This window comes from Cibotium barometz, chromosome 22 (genome assembly GCF_041138505.1).
Source record: "Cibotium barometz isolate CiBa-2024 chromosome 22, ASM4113850v1, whole genome shotgun sequence".
Classification (NCBI taxonomy): domain Eukaryota; kingdom Viridiplantae; phylum Streptophyta; class Polypodiopsida; order Cyatheales; family Cibotiaceae; genus Cibotium; species Cibotium barometz.
In genome coordinates, this window is record NC_141067.1 from 34,089,315 (window position 1) to 34,113,024 (window position 23,710).

Here is a 23,710-nt window from a genome sequence, read left to right on the forward strand (position 1 = left end):
TTCTTTTAATGGAAACCATAACCTTGGCGGAGTGTAATGAGAGGTTTAATAATACAAACTCAAAAATCTATTAAATCTTGAGTTTAATAATACAACTTTTAATAATAAGAGGTTTAATAATACAACTTCTAAAACTTACAACTTTAAATAATAAAAGGTTTAATAGTATTAATTTGAAAATATACAATCTCAAAAATAGCTTAAATCTTTAGTTTGAAAGTTTAAACATTGATAGGGTTATATGGGACATGACACTTTCATTATTACAACAAAACAAACAAGTCACAATTCATGCACTTGTTGCACGATAATCTAATAGATATGACCCAATCAATGTTAAAGAATTGTAATTCCTTGATGCACCATATGACCCATCAATTAGAATGGCTATGAAACTTAAAAATGGCCTCATTGTCGCAATAGGAATCGCCCAACAAAACGGCCCCTCCAAACACACACATGTTATATTTTCATTTAAAAAATGCATGAGAATATGTGAATATGTCATAAATATTGTAATGAGATAAAACTACTCAAAATAAATGGAGTATATAATTATGGAAATAAATCTCTTTGATTTAGAAGGTCTATCAATGTAGAAAAACTTCCCTTCAAGTGCACACCAATTGCATGGCAAACAAAAGCTTGCTGCTCACTCTTGGGCCCTCAGATCCCTCGTTAGATCCTCCCCCGCATAATCAAGGTGTGCCACGCTTTCATAATTGTTCCATGACTACTAGATCCATGACTGCTATATTCAAATCCAATTGCATGGCAAACATAAGCTTGTTGCTCACTCTTAAGTCCTCAAATCCTCCACCGCATAATCAAGGTGTGCCTTGCTTTCATAATCGTTCCATGACTGCTAGATTCAAATCCAATATCTTTAGTAACTCAACTACTAGTCTGATGTGCCTCGATGTGCCTCTGTGTGGGGATGAGCTAATCCTATTTTTACAATAAGAATCTCATGAGATTTACTGCCCAAATTAGTCAGACAATAAAATCTAGTATATAGGCAATATGCACAAGAAAACAACAAATTTTTTGAGACCTAAAATGTTGAGATGTAAAATGAAGCAACCTAAAAACGTTGTAATTAAACTTGAAATTTAGACTAAAAACCTTGAGACCTAAAAAACATTAATACCTAAAACGTTTGTGAGGCAGTTGTTGTTGTGAGACCTAACAAGACCTTTCTGAGGCGGATGCTGTGAGGCGGATGCTCTTTAAAAACATTGAGACCTAAAACGTTGACGCCTAACTAGACCTTTTTGAGGTGGATGTTGTGAGAGGCGATTGCTCTGAGACCATACGCGACGTTTGTGAGGCGGCTGCTCTATGAGTGCAAGGGAGGGTGGCTTCAATCCAAATGAAGAGAGCACCACGCGTAGGGAAATACTCCCCTTTTAAATTCCGCTACACTCCTAAGAAAAAGGTCCCTCTCATGTATTGTTTCGGTTGTCTATTTTTTCTAGAGTTTGGTCACTGCTGCTGCGAGCTGTGCACGGTTCTCTTCTCTTTGTTGGATGTGAGTCATGGGTTGCTTTGTGAGCTATCTATGTCAATGATACCATTCCTACCCTTTGTGAGCTTAGTCCGTGAGAATCCAAGGCTTATTTGGTTGTTCTGTTCAATCGCGCTCAGTGAGCACGATTGAACGGCACTGCTAGATAAGCCATGGCTTCAGTATGGAAGAGCACCCATATGGATGAGAATGCAAGGCCGTGCTTTGGGAGATTTAGTTGTGAGAATGCACGTCTTATCTGGCTGTGCTTTGGGAGCTTAATACGTGAGAATATAAGGCTTATCTGGCCACTCCGTTCTGCGCGATTGAAAGGCACGACTAGATAAGCCTTGGTTTCAGTATGAAATAGCACCTGTATGGAAGATAAGTTGTGATTCAACGTCGATGTGACCACCGGAAGCGCACCTGTATGTAAGATATGATCCTATTTCATTTGTGCATATGACGTTGTAGCTATGGATACCTTATCTTTGGCCTCGATGTGACCACCTGAGGAGCACCGTTATCTACTCTTAGATGATAATGACATGAGAAGGTGTGCCCCTCATCTTCTTCCATTGCTCCTTCGTTGTTTTGACTCTCACTGTGGAGGGTCACGACTTACAATTAAATGACACGGCAAGATAAGTCGTGGTTTCAGTATAGTATGGTGGAGTGATTCAACCTCAATGTGACTTCTGAAGAGCACCCTTATGGAAGATATGATCCTATTTCGTTCTTACGATGAATAGTATGGTTTCCAAATTCTCAGTATGATTTCAAGCCATGGTTTCAAGCTTCAACATGAGATCCATGGTTGTGTGTGTGTGTGTGAGAGAGAGAGAGAGAGAGAAGAGGATATTTAAATATTAAATAATTAAATCTATATTGATATATTAATAAAATATTACATTTCTTATATTTATAACTTACGATGCATCTTGAATATTACTTGTTATATTATTATGGTTTTATAAAATTGCTTTTATATCAACACTGCTTTGCTAGGTCAATCACTTGCTATATAAAAGTTTCCCTCTCAAGGATTGGGAATCATAATTCTTATGGCCCAAAGTTATCTAAACCCTAAAAACAACTCTGAATTCTTTTGAAAAAATACATCTGTTTTAGTTTCTTTTAATGGAAACCATAACCTTGGTGGAGTGCAATAAGAGGTTTAATAATACAACCTCAAAATCTTCTAAATCCTGAGTTCAATAATACAACTTTTAATAATAAAAGGTTTAATAATACAAATATTTAAACATAAACGTCAAAAATAGCTTAAATCCTTAGTTTGAAAGTTGAAACATTGATCGGGTTATGTGGGACATGACACTTTCATTATTACAACAAGACAAACAAGTCACAATTCATGCACTTGTTGCACGATAATCTAATAGATATGCCCCAATCAATGTTGAGGAATTCTAATTCCTCGATGCACCATATGACCCATGAATTAGAATGGCTATAAAACTTACAAATGGCCTCATTGTCGCAATAGGAATCCCCCAACAAAACGCCCCCTCCAAACACACCATGTTATATTTTCATTCAAAAAAATACATGAGAATATGTGAATATGTCATGAATCTTGTAATGACATAAAACTACTCAAAGTAAAAGGAGTCTATAATTATGGAATTAAATCTCTTTGATTTAGAAGGTCTATCAATGTAGAAAAACTTCCCTTTAAGTGTACACCAATTGCATGGCAAACAAAAGCTTGCCACTCACTCTTGGGCCCTCAAATCCTCCCCCGCATAATTAAGGTGTGGCACTCTTTGTAAAATTCTACTCAAAAATTATAAGGGGTTTTTTTATTTAAAAATAAATAAATAAAAATTATTTTAAAGGAGGTGGTGCCCCCCATTTATATATATATATATATATATATATATATATTCTTCCTCTCCATTTGGCGCTTGATGCAGGTGCCCCCATTTATATATATTTTTAGTATTATTATTTTCTTCCTGCGTTGGATGCAAGCTCCCCCTTCGTCTTGTTTTTTCCTTCTCGGCGCAGCCCCCACCCCCTCATCTTCTTCCATTGCTCCTTCGTTGTTTGTGACTCTATTCTTCTGACTACTGGATGATTCTATACGTGAATTTCTGGTTGCCTTCCTCCCACTACCGTCGTCGGCCAACCTAGTTGTTGGCGTTATCACCTTTAATGGCATGGTGATGTTGACGTTTTCTCCTACGCGCTCGGCCCTCATACCCTGTAAATTCCCCCTCTCCTCCCTTCACTAGTCGTTGTTGTGTACAGCAACCCCCGCCTCCTAAACACTCTCCAGTTCTCTCCTCCCTCACCTTCTCTCCCTTGTTGCCCTCCCCACTCACTCGCTACTAGTAACCAGCCTCACTCCCTCTACTCTCACACCCCTTACTACTCTTTAACTCTCATCATCCTCATGTCTACTCCCTCGTAGCCTTGCCCACTCCCTCACACCAACCAAACCCTTCACTCCCTCTGTTATTCACCCCCTCTCTCTCGACCCTCTCACCACCTCTCCCACACTCCCTTGCTATTAGCCAACCCCCTCGCCACCTCCCTTGCTAGTCAACCCCCTTTCCACATCCTTTGCTAGTGAAGCCCCTCGCCACCCCCCCCCCTCTCCACTTACTCTCACCAACCAACCCCTTTATCTCTCTCTAAGTCATTCAAGGTTCTCAATATATTCTACCTAAGAGAGGATTTCCGTTTGACTCCCAGTTCATTCTTGGCAACAAGAAAAGATTCAACCACAACAAAGAATAATGGCTCGTGGAGGACGTACAAAACGTGGAGCACATGGGCGCCCTAGGATAATGGATCGTGATGAGGATGCTACTGAACCTCAAATAGCGGTAGCTATAAATGTCCCCCAAGGAAGTGGTGGACCAGGCCACCTTCCTGTAGCCACGAATATTGGATCTTCACCTCGTCGTGTAAGTGGACCGATCCTAGAAGTTTTGATTAAGGAAAGAGAATTGCCTGATGCATTTAATTAGGAAAAAATTTCTTTAAGAAAATAGAGAAAGGATATTTCTCTCATGTGAATATGTTTGTTGCATGATTGCTACTTGAAATGTGGATGCAAAATTTTGACAAGACTGGTAATGTCCTTTAAAGTTGTTGTGTAAAATTAAATCAAGGGACATGTTCTCTTGTGAATAACCATTCCGAAGCGATCGATTTGGGGCAACTGGGTATTCCCCCACCCAAGGCAACCAACTCTTGAGTATTACGGAGTTGGGGCAACTGCTTATGATGGTTAACCCACCACAAAGCAGGGCAAGGGTTCCTTCCAGGGTTGTAGACCTAAGCTTGATAGGTTTCATGTTTAGTATAGGTGAGTGAGGGGACATTTCACCTTACTTATATGATAACTTATCGCCACAACGGTTGCAATGCCTAGATTGTATGTAACTCGATGTGCCGAGGAATGTTTTTTTTTCCAAATTTTGTTGTTGTAATCCAATTTTATGGTTATATATGTTTTGATTTTAAAATGATTTAGTAGCATTAAGGGATAAAGGAAGCCATGAAAGAAATTAAATCAAAGAATTCTATTACGTGATGCATCTATACTAACAAATTTGCTTAGTAATTAAAACCCTCATAGTTGATCGTATCCTAATTCTTGAAAGTGGGTGGTGGGGTGGACCCAATTAGTTGGGTACTTTTCCAAAGAAGAAAAATATAGATAAATATTAGGCAAGACTCTCAAGACCATGAAGGTAATTGTATATCGAATAGTCAAGAATTGTCTCCCGATTAGGCAATCTTCATAAGAAATCTTGGGGTGTTACTTACCAGTGAGATTCCTCCCTATACCACGAATGATTGAAGGGTTTGGGAGCTATCTTGGAGGTGGTATCAGAGCTAGTTTGGGAGTAGAAAATTATTATTATTATTATTATTATCAATTAAGACAATTGAATTACAAGTACGACCCCATATGAGAATTGATCAAATAATAGAAATACTCAAATTGACTTTCAACCACTTATCAGTCAAAACAATTAACGAATGGAGAGCTTGGGCAAGTCACTTTTTAGACTTCTATCGACTGAAAGCATCGAGGATGAAGTTCCTGTAGCCATGAATATTGGATCTTCACCTCGTCGTGTAAGTAGCCCAATCCCAGAAGTTTTGATTAAGGAAAGAGAATTGTCTGATGTATTTAATTAGGAAAAAAATTCTTTAAGAAAATAGATTCCAATGTATCCGGTTGATTCATAATTTCCCATCATTCCTTCATCAGAGTATCTATGGCATCATTGGCAACCAGAACGCTCACCACCTGTCCACACAGGAGCCTTTTCAATAGTTCCTAGCCCATAATACTCGGCAATATAATCACTTATAAAAATCAAGATGGACTCTCGTTGAAGATCAGCAAGATCAACCAACAGATCTATATAAAGAGCCATGGACTCATCCATTGAAGACCAGCAAGGTCAATCAACCAGATCCATGCCCGGTTTCAGAAAACAACTCTTACTCCTTGTTCCAATATCTTCCTCGACGCACGCGTGGGTATCCTAGGCGACCCAGAGCCTGAGCACCGTATGGTCAGCACCCTCTAGGATCCTTCGCAGGTGACCTAGCGCTTCACTCATAGGCCACTTCCTTGGTCCCTCATCCACCGTACCGAAAGCTCACCATTTTAATCGAACCGAGGCTGGTCAAGACCTCCGCCGACCTTGCTACGCGAGACGTCCTCCATTGACTCTCCGTCAGCAGTTGCAACTTTATCAGTTAGGTCCACGACCTTAATCACAAGACGGTCAAAATGCTTTCCCAGCATTCTTGACATAAAACAATTATTTACAAACAGCATTTACAAACAGTTTACAAATACAGTTTCTATATTAACTCTCATTTTTCCACATTATCCCTCATTAACCCACATTACTTATTCCACATTCCATTTATATGTGTACTCATCCAATCACATCATTTTCCATCTCCTCACTTTAGATTCCTTCACATCACATATCATATATTCACATCCATACATCTACGTCTACATGCATACACCCACCTCCACATTCTCATCCACATCTATACATCTACATCTATATGCATACATCCACATCTCCATTCACATCCACATCTATACATCTACATCTACATGCATACATCCACATCTCCATGCATACATCCACATCCACATTCACGCTCACATCCATACATCTACATCTACATGCATACATCTACATCTCCATGCATACATCCACGTCCACATCTATACATCTACATCTACATGCATACATCCACATCTCCATTCACATCCACATCTATACATCTAAATGCATACATCCACATCTCCATTCACATCCACATCTATACATCTACATCTACATGCATACATCCACACCTCCATTCACATCCACATCTATACATCTACATCTACATGCATACATCCACATCTCCATTCACATCCATATCTATACATCTACATCTATATGCATACATCCACATCTCCATTCACATCCACATCTATACATCTACATCTACATGCATACATCCACATCTCCATGCATACATCCACATCCACATTCATACTCACATCCATACATCTACGTCTACATGCATACATCCACCTCCACATTCACATCCACATCTATACATCTACATCTACATGCATACATCCACATCTCCATTCACATCCACATCTATACATCTACATCTACATGCATACATCCACATCTATACATCTACATCTACATGTATACATCCACATCTCCATGCATGCATCCACATCCACATTCACACTCACATCCATACATCTACATCTACATGCGAACATCCATACATCTACATCTACATCCACATCCACATTCACACTCACATCCATATATCTACATCTACATGCAAACATCCACATCTCCATGCATAATAAAATTCTCTTAATTAATCTAGGATGATAGTTCCTAGAATATGGTAGGAAATCCTCTTTTCATGCTTTGAATGAAATCATTTTATGTGTATATTTTTAAAAAATTTTGCCATAGCTCCGCGACTATAACTAATAAATCTCAATTATTTTAAAAGATAGGTTATCTTTAAGGGAATGATTAGAATGATCCCTAATTGGATCATTAACACTTAATGGATTTAAAAAAAATCAAAAACTAAAAGCATAGATAAAAAAACTATTAATTTATTCTCAAGCATAGATTAATCTTGGCTTAAGAAAAAGCTTTATGAAAAGCTTCATTTGGATTGAGAATGGGTCATGAGTATGACCATTTCTTAAGTGAGAGAGAGGAAAAAAACCATTAGAATTAAACATAAATGAAAATTTATGTAATTCTTTACTATTATTAATTAATTAACTTCAATAGCATTTCAAAAACCATACCAATTAAGCTTCTCAAGCTTGAGAGGGGTTGAGAAGAGAGAATCATTGAGAAATTATAGAAAAGATCAAAATTCACTATACTTACCTTATAATTTGCTTGATTCTTTGTTCACAGTAGAGGCCCCCAACCAATCAATTGGTTTAGTATGTTGATGGAGCCACCAATGGGGATTTAAGAAAGAGAGAAGTGTCAAAAAACTAGTGAATTATTAAAGAATTCATAGTTCTTGGCTTAGGTGGAGTAGAGTAACAATGCATAAGACACTATATTTTTTTCAACAAGGGAAGGCTTCTATTTATAGGAAAAATTGAGCTCCTAACCAAACAAACTGATTCTAGAATTTTCCAAGTCAGTTTGGTTGAATTTGGACTAGATTTGGACCTAGTTTGGTTACTTTTTGATTCGGTTTAGTTCCATTTTGATTCGGTTTAGTTCCATTTTGATTTGGTTTGGTTTAAGAGAGAGGAGCGATAAAAATATCACATTATTTTTTAGTTTAAAACTCATTCAAGCATGTGAAATATGCACCTCCTTTAAAGAACTTCCCTTCCTTACATATGTGTCAAAATGGAATGATTATACCCAAAATATCTCATATTTTTAATATTGCTCATAGTTTTTTACTAATAAACCTTGTACATTTTCAACTCTTCATCTTATGTGAGCATTTACTCATTTTTGGATACTCAATTTATCTCATTTTTTTGATATTACTCATAGTTTTTTACTAATAAACCTTGTACATTTTCAACTCTTCATCTTATGTGAGCATTTACTCATTTTTGGATACTCAATTTATCTCATTTTTTTGATATTACTCATAGTTTTTTTACTAATAAACCTTGTACATTTTCAACTCTTCATCTTATGTGAGCATTTACTCATTTTTGGGTATCTTCTTTTACAAATAGGATTTATCTCCTCCCTACACATGGATTGATGCTATTGGCCCATAGGAACCTTAATTGGACCATAATCCAAAAATTTCTGAAAATCTAGACCCTTAGACTAAGGTTTTTTATACCTATTTCCAATTAATTTCAATTGCACATTGGAAAATTCTTTCTGAATTTCTGTTTCAGGGGAATTCATTTTAATAAGGTGAGATATTTTTCTATCCAAAAATATTCGAAATCCGAATATTCTCTCTCTAGAATATTTTCTCTCTCTAGGTTAAAACAGTTAGAAACAAGGTCTTTATATTTCTGAAGAGGGATTGATTACAGGGGAAGATACTAGACATCAAAAGGGGGTTGGGGGAAGAATCTTACATTCTACCCCACTTAAAAAACGCGAGATGTCCTCATCTCGCAACTTGGGATAATTTTGCAAGACGCACGAATAAAGATTAACCACCAAGAAAAGTCTCAAAGAGAGTAAGATTCAAGACAAGAACAAGATTTAAAATTTATTCATTCTTGGAACATATACAGTAAAGATAGAAGAACTCTTTACACTTCCATAAGCCTGTCCATCATATGATCACAAAAGCAGCACTCACAAGCTGCGCATGTATAAGGTGACTCATCTATGGGAATAATTTTGTTGGTTATTGTCGCACCTATCTCAGTGGTATGAGGTGATCTAACAAAAGGACCTCTGAGAGGTAAGCCAAAAACGGGGTAAAGGCATATCTTCTCATGAGGAAGAAAACACGCCAGTAAGAAGACCCGCTCAGAAAACCCAAGATGCCTTGATCTCATGATGCAGTAGTATCGAGGACCCAAACCCAAAGCTTCAATAACCATGGCCAAGCGGACATTGTTACGAAAGTGCTGTTGACCCCAAGGTGTTACCCTAGTTATGCCTTGATAGGTCCGCCATTTGGTATGAGCTACAGAAGTTCCTAGGTGAGGAAAAAGTGAGCGCTCATATTGTTCTATAAAATCCTTCTTCACAGACTCACTTGCGTCTTGAAGGTGAGAAATCATCATGGATAAAACTAATTCTTGTTGCCAAGCCATAAAGGAGATTAAGAAGAAAGGAGATCGATGGAAGTAAGATTACTGTGAGCGACAAGTAAAAGTTACGACTTATATAAAGGAAGGAGCTAGCGTAACTTAGAAGCCAACAGTATCTTGTCTCACTGAAGTTTTACCGTCTTTCCATGATTTGGGTTTGGCACATTTTCTATAGAAGGCATTTAAGAACTTTGAGATGAGGAGATAAAAGAAGCTTGTAGGCTAAGTCACCTACTTTCATTGAATTCAGATAAGGCTCACAATATCTGGGGGATAACTTCTTATACTCCCCAAGAGATAAAGAACTTCTTTTGGGCCGTACTCGAATGAAAACCAAAACCTTGGTATCCAAAACACCGATTTTCACTTCTGAACTCATTGTTCTAAATTCTTAAAACAGTCGTGACTCCTGAGAAGTATTCTAGGGAAAGGGTCTTCCTTTTTTGAATAGAATCTTTTTTTTTATTTATTTTAGAGAGGGAATAATTATAAGATCAAAAAGGGAGATTCTTACTCCTGTATACCTCGAAGGCTGGGGAGGAATCTTACATTCTACCCCACTTAAAAAAGTGCGAGATGTCCTCATCTCGCAAGGTAGAGGACAACTCTTTTTCTTAAGATCCAATTTTATTCTGGGGTTCCTTATATTCTGGTCAACCCAACAGAACACTGGGATAAATATCCCTTATATAGAACTTATCATTAAATAACAATTTATTCAGATCATATCATTCATATCTTTAACATGATAATGGTCCATTAGACCAAAAAGTTTCCTTCTGAACATTCCTCTCCACGGAAATTTCAGTCAAGCAAGTTCTCAATTTGTCATCCCTTAACTTGGTCTACCGGTCAAGTGTTAACAGTAGCAATCTGACAGCACAATCATAGTGATTTGCTGAATTCATTATCATCATCCCAGTTATGAATATCATCACAGGGACTCGTCCCATTCACCCTCATTGTGGTTTCGTTATATTTCAACTAAATTTCAGAAATCATCATTTTTCAATCAGAATTTTCAATCAGAATCCAAATCAATTCACAAACAGAATTAAAAATCATATCAACCACATTCGAAATCATTATCTGGATAGCATTAACGCTTATAATTTCAAGTCTTAGATTTACTCGTATATACTGTCAATAAAGAGCTGCAGTTATACTCTCGGTATATACGGGTAGTCACGGCCCTTAGAATTATAAGGTAAATACCATCATGTCTAGGCCTCAAGCAAGTCAAGGATTCTATATAATTGCGGTACTTCCATCTGAAGACCCAATTACCAAATTACGAATTTCAGTTTGAATATCAAATTGTATGAATTATATCACACAATTATAATCTTTTTGTGTTTCTTGATAAATTTTTGACATATTTGTCTTCTTAGTTGATCATTATCAACCAATTTGGCTCTAATACCAACTGTAAGATCCCTGTCCCCACCGAGCAACGGATTCGGTGTACTAGCAGCGGAAGTAGCAATTCTCGCGCGAGACAGGGGTCTCACATTCGGGGCCTCACCCACGGATATCCGGACAAGAGACTAATCCATCAGTTTTTCCAAAATCGAACCCGGAAAAATTTCCTTCACCCGGAAAGCACGGGCGATTCCACCAGGATAACTCTTTATTCTAACGTAGTCAAGACCCTTACTGATCAAGCTGATCTACCGATTGCACTTATAAAGATACTCGGTCAGATCAAGGAAGAAACTTGCACTTGGATCATTGGGATCAACGCTTTTTTCTCCATTAAGAGGCACAACCGTTGATTCCTATCCATAGAACAATTACTATCCGAGATTTACTTTATCTATCGTAAACAGAAATTGAGTCTCGATTTACGGATCCATCAGTCTAGCCTAACCCCATCCAGTCCCATGGGTTAGCCAACCGCCCAACCACTGTAGTAATGGGATCCAATTAAGAATTTGGTTAGGTTTTGTCCAGGATACCAAGGAAAAGAGTTCCAAGGCCCCCTAGCCGGATGTTCATGCAAAAATAAAACTAGTCACACCACTCACACACCCAATATGAAATTGCCTTTTCACAGATTCAACCAGTTTAAAACAATCCTTTAATAAAACCATAATATCACTGATCACAATCTTCCAATTTATCCGGTTGATTCATAATTTCCCATCATTCCTTCATCAGAGTATCTATGGCATCATTGGCAACCAGAACGCTCACCACCTGTCCACGCAGGGGCCTTTTCAATAGTTCCTAGCCCATAATACTCGGCAATATAATCACTTATAAAAATCAAGATGGACTCTCGTTGAAGATCAGCAAGATCAACCAACAAATCCATATAAAGAGCCATGGACTCATCCATTGAAGACCAGCAAGGTTAATCAACCAGATCCATGCCCGGTTTCAGAAAACAACTCTTACTCCTTGTTCCAATATCTTCCTCGACGCACGCGTGGGTATCCTAGGTGACCCAGAGCCCGAGCACCGTGAGCCCGAGCACCGTATGGTCAGCACCCTCTAGGATCCTTCGCAGGTGACCTAGCGCTTCACTCATAGGCCACTTCCTTGGTCCCTCATCCACCGTATCGGAAGCTCACCATTTTAATCGAACCGAGGCTGGTCAAGACCTCCGCCGACCTTGCTACGCGAGACGTCCTCCATTGACTCTCCGTCAGCAGTTGCAACTTTATTAGTTAGGTCCATGACCTTAATCATAAGACGGTCAAAATGCTTTCCCAGCATTCTTGACATAAAACAGTCATTTACAAACAGCATTTACAAACAGTTTACAAATACAGTTTCTATATTAACTCTCATTTTTCCACATTATCCCTCATCAACCCACATTACTTATTCCACATTCCATTTGTATGTGTACTCATCCAATCACATCATTTTCCATCTCCTCACTTTAGATTCCTTCACATCACATATCATATATTCACATCCATACATTTACGTCTACATGCATACACCCACCTCCACATTCTCATCCACATCTATACATCTACATCTACATGCATACATCCACATCTCCATTCACATCCACATCTATACATCTACATCTATATGCATACATCCACATCTCCATTCACATCCACATCTATACATCTACATCTACATGCATACATCTACATCTCCATGCATACATCCACATCCACATCTATACATCTACATCTACATGCATACATCCACATCTCCATTCACATCCACATCTATACATCTAAATGCATACATCCACATCTCCATTCACATCTACATCTATACATCTACATCTACATGCATACATCCACACCTCCATTCACATCCACATCTATACATCTACATCTACATGCATACATCCACATCTCCATTCACATCCATATCTATACATTTACATCTACATGCATACATCCATATCTCCATTCACATCCACATCTATACATCTACATCTACATGCATACATTCATATCTACATGCATACATTCACATCTCCATGCATACATCCACATCCACATTCATACTCACATCCATACATCTACGTCTACATGCATACATCCACCTCCACATTCACATCCACATCTATACATCTACATCTACATGCATACATCCACATCTCCATTCACATCCACATCTATACATCTACATCTACATGCATACATCCACATCTATACATCTACATCTACATGTATACATCCACATCTCCATGCATACATCCACATTCACACTCACATCCATACATCTACATCTACATGCAAACATCCACATCTCCATGCATAATAAAATTCTCTTAATTAATCTAGGATGATAGTTCCTAGAATATGGTAGGAAATCCTCTTTTCATGCTTTGAATGAAATTATTTTATGTGTATATTTTTATAAAATTTTGCCATAGCTCCGCTACTATAACTAATAAATCTCAATTATTTTAAAAGATAGGTTATCTTTAAGGGAATGATTAGAATGATCCCTAATTGGATCATTAATCCTTAATGGATTAAAAAATAATAATCATAAACTAAAAGCATAGATAAAAAACTATTAATTTATTCTCAAGCATAGATTATTCTTGGATTAAGAAAAAGCTTTATGAAAAGCTTCATTTGGATTGAGAATGGGTCATGAGTATGACCATTTCTTAAGTGAGAGAGAAAAAAAACCATTAGAATTAAACATAAATAAAAATTTATGTAATTCTTTACTATTATTAATTAATTAACTTCAATAGCATTTCAAAAACCATACCAATTAAGCTTCTCTACCAATTAAGCTTCTCAAGCTTGAGAGGGGTTGAGAAGAGAGAATCATTGAGAAATTATAGAAAAGATCAAAATTCACTATACTTACCTTATAATTTGCTTGATTCTTTGTTCACAGTAGAGGCCCCCAACCAATCAATTGGTTTAGTATGTTGATGGAGCCACCAATGGGGATTTAAGAAAGAGAGAAGTGTCAAAAAACTAGTGAATTATTAAAGAATTCATAGTTCTTGGCTTAGGTGGAGTAGAGTAACAATGCATAAGACACTATATTTTTTTCAACAAGGGAAGGCTTCTATTTATAGGAAAAATTGAGCTCCTAACTAAACAAACTGATTCTAGAATTTTCCAAGTCAGTTTGGTTGAATTTGGACTAGATTTGGACCTAGTTTGGCTACTTTTTGATTCGGTTTGGTTCCATTTTGATTTGGTTTGGTTTAAGAGAGAGGAGAGATAAAAATATCACATTATTTTTTAGTTTAAAACTCATTCAAGCATGTGAAATATGCACCTCCTTTAAAGAACTTCCCTTCCTTACATATGTGTCAAAATGGAGTGATTATACCCAAAATATCTCATATTTTTTATATTGCTCATAGTTTTTTACTAATAAACCTTGTACATTTTCAACTCTTCATCTTATGTGAGCATTTACTCATTTTTGGATACTCAATTTATCTCATTTTTTTGATATTACTCATAGTTTTTTACTAATAAATCTTGTACATTTTCAACTCTTCATCTTATGTGAGCATTTACTCATTTTTGGATACTCAATTTATCTCATTTTTTTGATATTACTCATAGTTTTTTTACTAATAAACCTTGTACATTTTCAACTCTTCATCTTATGTGAGCATTTACTCATTTTTGGGTATCTTCTTTTACAAATAGGATTTATCTCCTCCCTACACATGGATTGATGCTATTGGCCCATAGGAACCTTAATTGGACCATAATCCAAAATTTTTTGAAAATCTAGACCCTTAGACTAAGGTTCTTTATACCTATTTCCAATTAATTCCAATTGCACATTGAAAAATTCTTTCTGAATTTCTGTTTCAAGGGAATTCATTTTAATAAGGTGAGATATTTTTTTATCCAAAAATATTCGAAACCCGAATATTCTCTCTCTAGAATATTTTCTCTCTCTGGATTAAAACAGTTAGAAACAAGGTCTTTATATTTCTGAAGAGGGATTGATTACAGGGGAAGATACTAGACATCAAAAGGGGGTTGGGGGAGGAATCTTACAACCACCCAGCCATAGAGGAGTATACTAGACATCAAAAGAGGGTTGGGGGAGGAAGATACTAGACATCAAAAGGGGGTTGGGGGAGGAATCTTACAACCACCCAGCCCTAGAGGAAGAATGAGGATTGCCCCTCATCTCCCATGCTATATAGTGTGTGGCCTACCGTCCACACTAGCCTGGCCGCCCATGACTCCGCACGGGCGTCCTCTCCCACTGAACCCCGGATGGCCACGTCCTTGGCCATCCAGTCTGCCGCCGTCGGTCACACGCGTTACAGCCTACGTGACAATATGTTTTGATTTTAAAATGATTTATTGGCATTAAGGGATAAAGGAACCCATGAAATAAATTAAATCAAAGAATTCTATTACGTGATACATCTATACTAACAAATGTGCTTAGGAATTAAAACCCTCATAGTTGATCGTATCCTAATTCTTGAAAGTGGGTGGTGGGGTGGAGCCAATTAGTTGGGTACTTTCCAAAGGAAAAAATATAGATAAATATTGGGTAAGACTTTCAAGACCATGAAGGTATTTGTATAACAAAGAATTCTATTACGTGTTGCATCTATACTAACAAATGTGCTTAGTAATTAAAACCCTCATAGTTGATCGTATCCTAATTCTTGAAAGTGGGTGGTGGGGTAGAGCCAATTAGTTGGGTACTTTCCAAAGAAGAAAAATATAGATAAATATTAGGTAAGACTCTCCATATCATGAAGGTATTTATATATCGAATAGTCAAGAATTGTCTCCCGATTAGGCAATCTTCATAAGAAATCTTGGGGTGTTACTTACCAGTGAGATTCCTCCCTACCACGAAGGATTGAAGGGTTTGGGAGCTATCTTGGAGGTGGTATCAGAGCTAGGTTAGGAGTAGAAAATAATAATAATTATTATTATTATTATCAATTAAGACAATTGAATTACAAGTACGACCCCATATGAGAATTGATCAAACAATAGAATGGCTAAAGATGCAGAGGCATGGATAGATTCCATAACCGACTATTTCTCTCTTATTGGTACTAATGAAGCCAACCAAGCTATGTTGGCCCGTTTTCGACTGACTGGGAATGCTATGCTATTGTGGAAAGAGTGGTGTAGGAAAAAGGATGTCTAAGAAAGCACTATCACCTAGGAACAAATCAAGGGAGCTATCGAGGAAAGGTACTTGCCCTTAGACTTTGAAACCCTAAAGATGAATGGGTTCTATAGCTTGACCCAAAAAAATTCATCTCAGTGGACTACTCCCAGTTTTTGTTAAACTCAAGAAGTATGCTCCAACTATGACCTTGGCTAAATCCATTAGTTGATTTGTGCAAGGTCTAAACCCTCCCCTCAACCATAGGCTAGAATCCATGCAGTCGACTAACCTTCAAGATGCAGTTTTTCAAGCCAAACCTTTAGAAGAAGAACTAAAGGATAAAAATAGTAACAACTTTAGGAAGAGACCTTACCCCGAATCGCCCATTCAGGAAGACCTTATGGTTTATCCTTTTACCGTTTGATCAATGGTCAAAACTCACAACCAATCTTGCCTCGCTCGGAGACCCTACAGAATGACCTAGCATGGCGAAGTGGAGTATGCTACAATTGCCATCAACCAAGTCATCACCGTGTTGAATGCCCTCATCCACCCAAGGCTCTTAACCTTTCAAAATTGCCTCCCCCAAACTTTCCCAAGAACCCTCAAGTTAATCCTAGGGGAAGAGTTGCTTCCATTCAAAAACCCAATCCAGTAAGAAACGGAGTTCAAAGACCTAGAGGTGGATATCACGGACGAGGTCGTGGAAGACAAAGAGTTGCTATGATCCAAGCAGAAGAAGAAACCCTTGAAGATGAAGAGGAAGTTAGAGCTCAAGTTCATGCTACAATAGAGCACCAAGGTGAAAATTGACAATTTTCAGTGATCCAAACACCAGCATCTCATCATGGTAAACATTTCAAATTGCTAATTGATTCTGGAAGTACTCATTCATTTCTTTCACCAAAGGGCCTCAGGCAATTAGGTCTTAATCAAAAACCATCCAGGAAAATGGTCATTGAACTAGCTAGTGGCAAGGAAGTAATTTCCCGACACACCATAGGGGATCTAGAGTTTGATCTCGATGGTGGTAAACCAACCAGCTAGTGCTACTTCCATGTGATGGCCTTGGGAGCTTATGATGGTATTCTTGGAATGGATTGGCTAAAAGGAAAAAAAGGCCGCTATCCATTGTGTGAGAGTGGACAAATCTCATTCAAGGATGCCAAAAACGAGAAAGTCATAGCTTCATGGAGGACTAGTAGACCCAACTTACAACTAGTAAAGGGTAGTAAGTTACTAAAGGGTCTCATGAAAAATCAAAAGGTATTTGTAGTAAAGCTCAAAAAGGCAAAGAAGTATGCTATAGGGAATGAACCTGATTAGTTGTAGAATTATAAAGATCTTTTTCCAGAGGAGCTTACCCAGATGCCTCCACAAAGGGAAATCGACCACGAGATTGAGCTTATTCATGAAGCTCAACCGATGGCAAAAAGAGCATATAAAATGTCAATCCCAGAATCAATAGAACTCAAGGAACAACTCCGACTGATGCTAGAACAAGGATTCATTAAGCCAAGTGTATCGCCTTGGGGAGCCCCGGTCCTATTTCAGAAGAAAAAGGATAGAACCTAATGGTTATGCATTGACTATAGGGGCCTAAATCAACTCACCGTGGTGAAGAACATATATCCAATTCCTAGGATCGATGAACTACTAGATCGACTTCATGGAGCCCAAGTCTTCACAAAGATTGATTTAAAATCTAGGTACTATCATATTAGAGTCAAGGAGGAAGACATCCCAAAGATAGCATTCAACTCTAGATATGGGCATTACCAATACACCATGATGCCGTTTGGATTGACTAATGCCCCTGGGCCAGCAACATTTAACAGGCTTATGCAAGGTATATTCAAGAAGTAGCTTAACAATCATGTCTTGGTGTTCTTCGATGATATTTTGATCTACTCTAAGGATGAGAAAGAGCATGAAGCCCAAGTTAGAGAAGTTCTAGAAATTCGAAGAGAGCACCAACTCTTGCTAAAAAGAGTAAGTGTACCTTCCTTATAGACAAAATTGAATATTTAGGATTCATTGTCTCCAAGGATGGAATTTCAGTAGATCCAACAAAAGTAGAAGATATAGTGAAATTGCCTCAACCATCCAACAGCAAGGAGATTCGAGGAGTTCTTGGGATTATAGGGTGGTACCATATCTTTATTCTGGATTGTGCAAAGATAGCCATACCTTTGACCAAACTACTTAAAAAGAATACAAAAATAGTTTGGACCAAGGAGCATCAAAGTTTTGATAAACTCAAGGTGGCTCTCACAACTGCACCCATCCATCAACTACCAAATTTTGATGCAGATTTTGAAGTGATCACGGATGCTAGTGGTTTGGCTATTGGTGGAGTACTCACCCAAGAAGAAAAACCAGTCGCTTACACTTCACGAAAACTCAAGGATTATGAGAGAAACTATGCTACTCATGATCTAGAACTTTTGGCCTGTAATTCATGCTCTTAAGTTATGGCGACACTACTTACTAGGCAGAAGGTTCATGCGTGCCACAGATCATAAGAGCTTAAAGTGGATTTTTATAGTCAGATCTCAACATGAGACAAAGGCGTTGGATAGAGTTTTTATCAAAATTAGACTTTGAAATCAAATACAAACAGGGAAAAGATAATGTAGTTGCAAATGCATTGAGTAGGAAGTCCTTTGTGGCCCTCTATGCCAGGAAACCCTTTACTTATGGAAGTAAAGGAAAGAATAGCTTTGGATGAGTACTTTGGACACATTTTACAACTCATCACCCAAACAAATCACTCCGAGAAAGAGAGTAGGATAATCAAGAATTACACTCTTAGTGATGGATGCTTATTCTTTCAAAACTAAGGATGTGTATACCAAACATTAGAGAGTTAAAAGAGCCTCCCGCGAGCGTTGTCACACAGCCGCATTGTTGCACTATGTGTACTCGTCTCTCCTCTCACCTCACTTCACTCACACACACTCACTAGCATGGATTAGAGAGAGATTAGCAAGAGCAAGAATCTATTGTACAATGGGAGAGTTCTTTATATTATGTGAGATATTCACTTATATACGTGGCCATAAGTGTTTACACTCACTTAAATTGTATGGCTAGCCGGGCACTTTAGGCTCATAAGAGGCCTAATTCTATTATAATGACCACTCTCATAATATATTCCATGAAGTACATCACTTGGGACTTCATCCCTAAATCAAGTCTCGATAAAGTTAGGAATATTCTCCCTAAAACTGCAATGGAGGTCTTGAATGGCTTGTACTCTTTGCCAAGCCCATTCAGACAGACACTCACCAAATCATCATCCTCCACACTGATACATTGATAGACCCAATGGATTCAACAATGCTCTTGATCTTTAAGGCATATTCATTGATGGACATGCTTTTCTTTTCCACAATATGCAACTCTTGCTTTAACTGCAACTTCCTTGCCTTTATGTTAGTCTGGAATATCTGAACCAGATTCTAGCATCGCTCCTCAGGCTTGCTTGTCATCTCTCTCTTTTCGTGCTCTCTCTCCCTCTCTCAGGCTTACCCACCCGCTTTCTCTCTTCATGCTCTCTCTCCCTCTCTTTCAGGCTCACAAACCCCCCCCCTCCTCCCTCTCTCTCTACACTCATCTCTCCCTCCCTCTTAGGCTCGCATCTGTCCCTACGTGTCCCTCTCTTATACATTATGCATGTCAGCCAAAATATTTGAGAAAGCCTCCCTTTGCTGTCGCTAGATAATTCGAGAGCTTGGGCCCTCGCATTGCCACATGTCAAAACATTTTCACATCATTCAACTATACTAAGGTTAAAAATCTTCAATTCGCCCTCTTTAATTAATTAATATAAAAAAAAACGTATGTGACCCAATATATATTATAGTATTATATTATTCGCTTGGGTTGTAGTTAAATGGGCTGCATATAGTATGTACCAAAAAAGAGTATAATATGCACATTTATGAATAAATGCCTTTTGTGGCCCTTTTAGCAGCGAGGTTTCTGTGGAGAAAGAGATGGAGAAGGCCGCGGACGCAGCACACTCTCACTACCAGCATGATGACCATGGCCACGGCCACGGCCACAATCACCAGCATGATGACCATGGCCACGACGGCCATGATCATGATCATGATCACGAGCACCACCACCACCACCACCACCACCACGAGTATGCTCTCTCCTCTCTGCTTATATGTTGTGTGGTTTCTGCTTTCCTGTATGTTGTGGGCCGAGCAAAATGCCGAGCAGAATCCATACTGGGACTAGCTGACTTGCAAAATTCCCCTTGCTTTTTGTCTCAGAGGCACAGACGCTGATGGCTACTGGACTGGTAAAGATGGAAAGCTCTACCATTCACATGATGGCTTAGCTCCCCACACTCATGAACCTTTAGATTCACCGGGGTACTTCACTAGAAGAGCCCAACGACTTGCCAACCGTGATTTTGTAGAGCGCGCTTTTACTGTTGGCATCGGTGGGCCAGTTGGAAGTGGGTAAGTTTTTTGAAGGCCTCTCCTGAGTTTTCAAGGCTTCCTTCTTTCTGTTTTTCTCATTTTCCTATTTAGGTTTTTGTGATAGCATTTTTCTGGCTTGGCTAAGGTTTAACCCAACGTTAGGAAGGGAAATCTACCATTGTGCTGGCTTATAAGGTTTGAATTGGGATGCCAACTACTGCAGAAAAACAGCCCTCATGCTAGCGTTGTGCACGGCACTGCGGGATAAGTACAGCATTGCAGCTGTAAGGACTCTCATCTCTCACAAACTGCGTCTCCTTTTTGGCATGCCTTTGCAAAAGAAGGGGCTTAAGTTTTTTTTTTCTGAGGCTATTCTGTGTGTGTATATCACGTGAACACGCACACACATGCACATGCATTATGATGGGTTTAAGAGGTCCCCTTAGCAGTCTATCTCTTTCTCCACATAGCTTTCATTGTCAACCTTTGTACTAATATTTAAGTACTTTAGTGCATTGAGGCTGTGAGCATGTGATTGATGCCGGCACTCATAGTGATACTATACTAGTTGTAAGTCATATTCAAGTCAACAAGGTAATGAAAAAGCCTCTTTGCTCATACTGGGTATTTGCATGTGATAATGTAGAACATGAAAATGTACATGTTGATAATTTAAATCAAGATAGGTTGAATTTCTTGCATGCAAATAAAGATTTTTTGCAGGTGAGTTACCCCTTCAGAGGCCAAAGGATGACTGCACAGATCTTATTTGTGGCATGTCATGTGCAAGACATGCCATGGCTAATCCTAGGGCCAGATAAAGACCAGATTCAGGACAATTATTGTTGGCAAGGAAGATACTGTGGTGGGACCAGGTGGCTGTCGGCCAGCAGAAAGAGAGGAATTTTTGGTATCGGCTGCAACAAAAGTATTGTGTGTCGAGGTGGTATTGTTGTCAGAGCCTCACGCTTAGCAAGGCTAAACACTGAATGAGTCTTAGATGAAGGTGCGTAGGTCCAAGGTACATGAAAGTGCATAGGTACGAGGCCCAAGGAAAGGAACACAAGACATGGAAGAAATTCCCAGGAGGTTGGTTGGTGTTGTTATACAAGACCCGAGGGAATGACAGTCTTGTGAGTTGGGTGCCACTTGGGGTATACCAAGAAAGGCTTTTATGCAATGGTTCCAAGGGAGGATGATCCTCCAAGGGGTGGAGTAAGTGTGCCAGGCTCAATACTCTAGGAAAAGAAGACTAGAGAAGATGTTTAGGGACATGGTAGGAATGGAAAGGGGATAGGAGGAATAGATGCATAGATGCATAGATCTTCATTAGAGTTGGAGTGGATTTGGCGATAGTCATCCAAGAATAGAAGTTGGAATCCCGTCATTAAGTTTAGCAGAGGGGATGTCATGTGCAAGACATGTGTTGGCTAATCCCTGAAAGGCAATAGATAAAGACCAGATGTAGGAGCTTCTGGAGTTATTATTGGCAAGGAAGATACCGTGGTGGGACCAGGTTGCTGTCGGCCAGTAGATAGAGAGGAATTATTGGTGTTAGCTGTAGCAAAAGTATTGTGTTCATGGATCTGGCCGACAGCAAGTCAGTGAATCCACGTGTATTTCCAAAGCCATAAATAGCACGCGCCAAGCTCATTGTTGGGTATCTCTTATCTACTTGAGTGTTAGATCATAGACGAGTCATAGATCAGGATTTTATTTAGCACCTTTTGGGGGGTAGCAAGGGCTAGCCAAGATGTAGCCTTTTTGTACCATATGAATATGCGGAATACTTAGCTATCTCTCTCTCTTCTCTCTATCTTCTGTATGTGTTTTGCATCAAGCATGTTCTAGGATGGTGTTTAGGGCTGAAAGAAGACTCCTAGAGCTTCCGCATGTGACAATGGTAGCTCACCCACCCAATCAGCATAGGTTTCGAGTGAGTGCAAGTTAATGAGAAGAGATTATGGCGCAAGTTAATGAGCTTTTAAATAAGGAGTTGTTCTTGGTTCAAAAGAAGGATGGGTCATATGACCATATCGGATGTGTGTGGATTATAGGGCACTTAACAAGATCACCATCTATAATTGGTTTTCCATCCCGAGAGTCGATGACACCTTAGGAGGGTTCAACATGCTATAGTTATTGACCTTAAGATTGGGTCTCATTATATTCAAGTTACACCACACTATTTTAGTAAGATTGCTTACCATATCTCCTTTGGACTATATGAATGTTTGGTTATGCCTTTTGGTCTTATGAATATACCGGGGCTACTTTTAACTGCATGAAGGTCCATATTTTTTTGCTATTATAGGAGGCTTACAAGCATCTTCTTTGATGATATGTTGGTGTTCTTTGATGATTATAGGAGGTCTAGAGGCATCTTCTTTGATGATATTGTTAGAAATCATAGGAGATCACACATGAAGCTATGGAGGCTGAAATATCATCATGATGGTGGAGTGTGTAGAAGAGAGAGAGGGAGAAGCTTGATCACAAGAGAGAGCTAAGTGGGCACAACACAAGAATGATTGTATTATGAAAGCATAATAAAACCATCAAGTGCAACTCCCTTTTATAGGCACTAAGGTCTTATCTTTTGATTCTTACTAAAAGGTGGTTCACAACGCAAGGGAGCCTTCTAATGTGACATGTGAGGGATTGATCGTAGTAATCACAACCTTAGGCTAACTAAACTTCACAGAATGATGCTTAAGAGATAGACAAATAGTGTCAATGCAATGCAAAGCAGCTATATTAGATGAATGGGTTACAATGAGATCTAAATAGATCTATAATGCTGTCCTAGATGAAGATCCTTCTCGGAAGGAGAGGGATAGGTTGAATGCTGATGATGAGGACTGTTCCTTGCTCCAA

The 23,710-nt window shown here is 38.7% G+C and overlaps 1 protein-coding gene across 1 annotated transcript; it reads left to right on the plus strand.

Annotated features, from left to right (window-relative positions):
* The first annotated feature begins 20,339 nt into the window (after window positions 1–20,339).
* LOC147626566 (urease accessory protein G-like) lies at window positions 20,340–21,243 on the plus strand. The gene is made up of 3 exons (XM_086816622.1): window positions 20,340–20,547; window positions 20,681–20,872; window positions 21,057–21,243. Exons 1-3 carry the CDS (start codon window positions 20,393–20,395, stop codon window positions 21,226–21,228), a joined length of 519 nt encoding a protein of 172 aa, XP_086672748.1. The 5' UTR covers window positions 20,340–20,392; the 3' UTR covers window positions 21,229–21,243.
* The last annotated feature ends 2,467 nt before the right edge of the window (window positions 21,244–23,710 follow it).